The sequence below is a fragment of the Thermobia domestica genome, chromosome 2, assembly GCF_964235325.1.
Source record: "Thermobia domestica chromosome 2, izTheDome1.hap1.1, whole genome shotgun sequence".
Classification (NCBI taxonomy): domain Eukaryota; kingdom Metazoa; phylum Arthropoda; class Insecta; order Zygentoma; family Lepismatidae; genus Thermobia; species Thermobia domestica.
The window spans coordinates 162,619,554-162,626,718 of NC_137455.1; the positions used below are offsets into that span (position 1 = coordinate 162,619,554).

General features: G+C 32.8%; 1 protein-coding gene across 1 annotated transcript in view; it reads left to right on the top strand.

Moving 5' to 3' along the window:
- The window catches only part of LOC145679241 (cytosolic carboxypeptidase 1-like), a 160,139-nt gene extending 155,926 nt beyond the window's left edge, over positions 1-4,213 (top strand). Inside the window, exon 7 of the mRNA XM_081749826.1 lies at positions 1,441-4,213. Coding sequence (XP_081605952.1) covers positions 1,441-1,528 — 88 coding nt within the window. The 3' untranslated portion in view covers positions 1,529-4,213. The remainder of the gene's footprint in view (positions 1-1,440) is intronic.
- Positions 4,214-7,165: the final 2,952 nt, after the last annotated feature.

Below are 7,165 nucleotides of genomic sequence, written 5' to 3' on the forward strand. Positions count from 1 at the left end.
TCTACTGCATAATGCAATTATATTGCAGAATAAATCAAAGACACATTAGGCAGCTTGTGTACGGGACCTACTGCGCCGATGCAGATGAGAAGAGTTGGAGCACCCAGCGTATTCACCAGATTGTCACCGTGTGATTTTAACGTCCCGAAAGTGAAGAAACTACTGCGTGCTATACGATATGCAATCCGCGTGGAAAACACTGTGCGCCAACAAATCAACCGCTTCAGGTGTGGTGCAAAAGATGGTGCAGCTGTTGATATTCAACGTCATCCACATCGATGGCAGCACGCTGTAGACAGTGCGGGAGATTATTTTGAGGATTTTATCATAATGAGATGAGTTTTTGCAACTTGTGCATTAATACATCTATATGTCATCGGGTTGCTTGGATTTCCTTTAATGATTTCTACCAACAAAATATTCATTATAGATACTCTTTCAGTTGTATATAACACATTTTTAATACATCCTTCGATTGTCGAAATATTACTGGGTAGCTATGATTTACTTCCTAACTCCCGCATTAGTAAATTACCTAAAACTTCAAAACGGCAAAAAATAATCATATCTGAAAAAATATATTTGCAGGAGCTAGACTTGGAGAGTAAAATTTTTAATATATTAATATATTTGCCTTGTCTTTTGCGTAACAAAAAAATGTTGACATCAATAAGATCCAGGCCCTGGTCATTAGATAATAAATACAGAAAAATAATTGGAAAGGAAAGGAAAAGTTTTGAAGATTTTTCTCTGGCTGAAAACAGTTGAGTTGATTTATTATTGCACTTTGACAAGAACAATCACGTCTCAACCTTCCACCAGCCTTTGTTATTTCCTCCTCCTCTGTATTAAGACGATCGAAAACTATACGGACGGATGTCATGGAAATACAACATGCTTCAAACAAGTGATGTTGAACAAGTGTTCCGTTCAGTAACAGAAATTCCATTAAATGGCATCAATTATATGCAAACTTGGAGAGAAGGAAAATTACATGTATTTATCTTAGAAACCGCAATTAAAAAGAGATTAGATGCAGAAATTGTTAGTCATGTTTACTGAATGTAATTTTTTTTCTTTGAAATCGTGCTATTTTTTAACGATAATCCTATATTATAGTTTTGACTTTTTCTCAAAAATGTACTTTTTTTTTCTTTTTTAAAGTATGCTATTGTAGTATAGTAAAAGCGAGTTTTTTCAACATTGATTTACTTTCATTCTCAGTGTATACTCGGTTAATTCAATGCGTAATTTGACCCACTTATTTGGGAAGGAGGAAAGACTCAATTTATATCTGTGCCATAACTTAACTTTACCAAACACTTTTTTCGTAATCCACATGGAATGTGCTTATAATCAAAATAATGAATATTTAGAAATACTTTTTGATGTGATTCGTATACGTGATTCATGTATAAATCTTCCCTAACCGCATTTCAGGTGCAGCTGCGATGATCCAAATCTTGAATCAGGGAGTGATTCCTCGGAAGTGAGTGAGAGCAGTGATGTTGAGGAGGAGGTTACTTAAGACAGCTTTGGTTGCTGTAAAGTATTTGGATATCATGTAACAAGATGATTTTATTTTTATTTTTGTTCTTATGTAGAGAGTAAGGTTATATTTTTTTGTGATAAGATTTTAGTACATTAACTAGGGTCAGCTGTAGTGTGAATGTATATGAAAATTGCTCACTGAAATAAGCTGCAAGAAACTCAAACTTTATTTTCTTAACTTTTTAAAGAATGTTATGTTTATGATTTTTATTTTACTTACGTGAATTTATTTGCTACAGTTTTTTATGTATTAAGTCTTATGCAAATAAAAGGTTTAACGAAATCGACAATAAATTTATTGTAATTTCATATATTAGTGAGTAAATTTGGTCTACATTTAAGGTTTTTGTAAGTGTCTTCACTGCACTTCCACCACTTTTTTCTTATTTATTGTAAATAATCTAACAATATGGTAATTTGGAAAAGTGGGGTATGTAATGTTTATAAAATGTTATCAACTGATTCACAAGACTTTTCATATTGTGAAAAAAATTGTGTTCCCTTACGACGTTGTAAACCGCACATTTAAATTTCTGACCAATAAGGAAAACCAAAAACATTTTTAATTTATTCCAATAGCATTTGGGAAATATAATCTACATCACTACATCTTTTTATAAATGTTTCGCTCTTCTTTATTGTTTTAAGTATTGACTAAATTCAAGAAAGTGGTGAAGAGTAGTGAAAGCCCTCTGCACTTGACACTTTATAATGAGATAAGTAATTAATGATTTTAACATTAGTTTAATCAAAAGTACAGTGATTCGTAATCATTTACCGAATAATAGGTTTTAGTTTTTTGCACTCCAAACCTGAATTTCCTTTAGATAGTTAAACCACTTCCTTCCGAAGACTCACTAAGAAGAAACGAAGGAACAAACATGTTTCACTGAGTCTAGAGTTTATAAAGGGTGTCCAAGAAGCAACACAGGATTTCGACCGAGCGTTCGGTACGAAGACATCCACTTGTTTGTTTTCCATGAACGAACTTGTTTGTTTAGACTCCTGAACCACTCTTTTTACAGTCGTTCTGTGTGGCACGTTTTTCCACCCAAACGTGCCACATAATTCGCGCACAGAACACAACACTCTCCGTCTTCTAATATTTTCTCAATAGCTATGCGCTCCAGCATCGTGTATTTCTCCCATCATGACTAACTCCCTACTAACCGAAGTATGAATACTACAATATATGCTTCAGAGGGCGTTCCCAACCTAACGGAAAATGATGGCACGAAATTTAAAACCTGAGTTGATTTTGAGACATCCTTTATACTATAAGTTTGAGCGATTTCAGTCTTTCATTGAAAATTAGGTACCGTAGTAATTGTATAGCTACCTTAAAATAGACTGATTTATGATCGACTGTTAGAACCCATCCCTTGTAATTGTAAATTATTTTATATCGATTCAAATAATTTTATATGTTCGGATTAGTATGAAATTCGTAAAAGTAAGAGCTTTAATGTATCCTTTTATAAGTTATATGAAACATAGATGGTAAAGGGAAATTCACAGTCTGTCTGTCGAGGTATAAAGGTAATTTATTTTTCTTTTTTTATTATGATTCACGGAGAGGAATACACAATTAATGGCGAAACATCTAAGTAACTTATCTTGAAGTAAGTTAATATAAACGTTAATTCTAGCAATTACTAAAATTCTTTAATATATAAGCTATGTTCAACAACTACTTTAGACTATGCTCATCCTACATATACGTACTTCCTTTTTTTTAAAAAAAAAAAAATCTTGTGTTTGCGTATTATATAATGTAAAAGTACCTGCAATATGTTGTTTTTAGAGCAGATTTGTACTTAAGATAATGTTACGAAACGTATTATTGTTGTTATTTACATTGTTTACACAATTTCTAAACAGTAGAAAGTGAACGTAGAAAATATCCTAAAAAATTCCCTAACAATATTTGATATCAAAATATATATATTTATGCAGTGGCGGAGCTACGATTTCTTTATCGCACAAGATAACTTCTGTGATCCTCCATTCTACATATAATTGCCTACTTACAGTAACATTCTTTTTTTTTTTTTTTCCCTATATTAGAGTCTTCTAGAAAGCCCCGCCACCACCAACCCCACGTTGCAAGGTTTTGTGCCCTGGTAGCTCCACCAGAGATATTTAAGCAGAATTCTATATTCTGTATTTCACAAAATTGAATATATAAATTTGGTCATTAGAATCAGAATTGTTGGTATTCACAGTCTTCCTCTCGTCTCAATCTCAGTTGTAACAATTTGGTTTTCTGCATCTATTAAGTGTTACATAATTTCATAGAGGGAGTAAGATTAGAATTTCTCATTTGTGCACTTTTATTAATACCTCCCAGCTCAAATGTTATTTTATGCTTTGTGAAATTTTCAGAGACAAAAATGAATCAGTTATATATGTATTTTATTTTGTGTGGGTGCTATATGTATTTTGTTTGATTTTACGTACATTCTGCTGACGTTTCGAAAACTATTACAAATGTTCTAATCATCAACGAAAGGAGTGTAAAATCATGTAAAACGGGAATGAAGCACTTCAAAATATTTCAGTTTACATATTTGTGTAAGAATGAACGAAATAATATGATATCATTAGAGAACTATTATTGTTTCTGAGGTCTTTTTCCTATGATTATTATCATTATTATTATTATACAAAAAAAATATTCACTCCAAAATTAATTATGTCTTCGATTCTTTAGCAGGTTGAAGAATTAGCATTTAAATCATACTGATACAGAAATTATAGATCAGTGTGTTATGTTGTTTGTAGTGTGTAAGAATACTTTCAGAAATATTTAATCTAATATTACTGTTAATTCGTAACGATATTAAACTTAATAAATGAAGATTAGTCATGTAGAATGTATCATACAAAATCATTGCCACTTCTTAAGTCATGTGTTCAATTTCAATTGTTCTTCCTCGAACTTTTAGTTTGAACACATAATAAAGTTTATTATGTGCAAAGGAGTTAAATTATCTACGAAATTGCAATTACTATTGTATAACTTGTGTGTATTATGGAGGATACATCCTCTGTGTCTGGTAACATTTTGCTCAATGACCGAATTTTCAGTTAGAGCTCAACTTCTTGTATTATAATAATTAATTGAAGATAGTTGACTTTTTAAATATCACTGATTTAATGGTTACTTGTAGAAAAAGTATTGAACGAACTTTTGCTTGTCTGGCAAAAGCTTCTGTTTATGCAAAAATTTCATTCAGATTCAAATGCAGTTGCTTCAGTCCACATCAATAGAACCCTGGAATGATAACTCTGTAAGTTACGTTGATTTGACAAATTGATAACTCTATAAGTTATGTTGATTTGACAAAGTGAACTTACTTCAAAAGTTCAGTTTTGTGTAATATGTATATGCTATCTTTAAGAGATAAAGAGAATTATTTTTCGTGTATTAGCCATGATGCTTATATTTTCAGCTTTTCAGCGTCATTTCCACTTTCGCTATTTCTAGCATATTTTCCATTTGTAATAGTGCTCTCTCTGCTGATACGCCTTTGGTATACGGGATCCCGGGTTCGATTCTCAATGGAAGAGCACTCAAATTTGAACACATTACCGTGGTTCGGATTTCACTTTAATTTTTAGGTTCACGTCTCCTCAAGCTCTCATCAAGCTTTGTTCAGTAAATCATATGGTATTATTGTAATCAGTATTTTATAATTATTCTGTGTTTAAAATAAATTATTATTATTATTATTATTTAATTATTGGAATCATGATATTGATTCTTCTTATTTCATTGTACAATTCTCTCAGTTAACAACACAGTTAAGAATTCAAAATAGATCGTAGATTATAAGTTTGGAGAAAATTTTTGCGCAGACAAGTAAAAAGCTTCGATCTGTGTTACGGATATATTTAATAAATATTAGTATTTTAAACATTTTATATACTTCTATGGTTTTTGGCTATAGAGTTTGTCTTTCTATGCTTCGTTTTTATTTCTAAAATAAAAAATGTTATTATTGTTATCTATCTTTATATGTGTTATTGTTGCCTTGTCTTTTGAATTAAACATCCATAACTTGTTAATGTGGAGTGCATTTTTTTAAAATTCATTCCCTTTGATGTTTCAACGTTCATAGAATAAAGAAAGAAAACTATGACTTAAGTATCAGGTGTTTTAAATTCTATATGGATGACGTTACTACCAGGCAGTGTCTTACTTTCTGACAAATTATTTCTCGTTCCAAAATGGCACGTGTATCATAAATAGAATTAAAACAACCTGTTACATGTATTGGATGGGCCAATATTATCAATGATAATTTCAGGACGTGGCTTGGGGAAGGGGAGCGGGAGCTCATCGCCAGAACCATGAAATTCTCCCCCTTCCCCGGGTATATATTTGATGATAATGCTTAATGTGGGTTACCAGTACTTTTCATGTACTGTGTTCATTCTCCTGTAGTCCACCCCAGGAGTAATCTTCTGGAATCACCATTACATACGGCTGAATTGTTTCGATTGAGAATAGTCAGCAACCGCCAGTGGCTGACAAGTATGAAAATGCAATCGCTGCAACTGAAAATTTGTGTTAACTTAAATATACATACAGTTATTGTCAAAAGTCTTGAGTACACTATTGATTTTTCAGAATTTTCCAAATAAAACACACTGTGCCCATACAAAACCATATTTCTTAGACTCATTTTTTGAAAATAAACAATGTTGATCACACAAGAATATGAAAATTCGTGGCCTTGCTTTCATCGAGACAAATTTATTGAGGAAAGCAGCTTGGCAATAAACAGATAAATGAACAGACAACTAACGTTACGCTTTGTTTGATGATGATGCATCGTTTAGTTTCAACATCTAGTGGTGGTGTATGAACCTTTGTTAGTGGTTGTCTCTTTACTTCAACGAACAGCTGTGTATGGGCTATTCAATCGTGTCGTAATATGGGCAGAATTGGATGCAAATTTGTGACATGTGATCTTGCAGGTATAAGGACTGGACTGGGAGGTTGTGCACTGGAAATATACAGTTCTTATTGTTGACAGCTTAATCTGAGGGACAAAGATAAAAGTGTGTTGCTGGATATCACTCTTAGATTTTTTCTAAAAAGTTCTTGGGTGAGTTGTGTGCAGTGAGTCCTGTCAAGAAATTGCTTGAATAACTCTAACAGATTCTGTTACATATGTGGGAGAGTGACCGTTAAATCCAATCTTACACAGGTAACACCGCTTGTGAATAAAGATGAATTGTACTTCGAGTGCAAAGTCGGGGATCAGGTAAAAAGAAATGGGCTCCACATGTGCTTGTTCAGTGTGCCAATGGTGTGGCATGAGCCGAAAGACCACACGTCAGACTGTTATTTTTGTTTAACAAACATAAGTGGAATAACCTCTAAAACCCATAACTCAGTCATATACATTTACATTCCGCTGTTCAACCTCTTCCACAGCAAAGAGCTACCTGTGCCTGTTCCGTCGAGGAAATGGTCGTTGGATGATTCTGATGAATGTGCTACTTCCGTAGATCGTGATCCGAAATTGAAGAAGGGGAAGATCCTGTCTGTACTGAAAAATCGTCGGAGCCACAATTAACATCTCAAATTAAGTTAAATGAT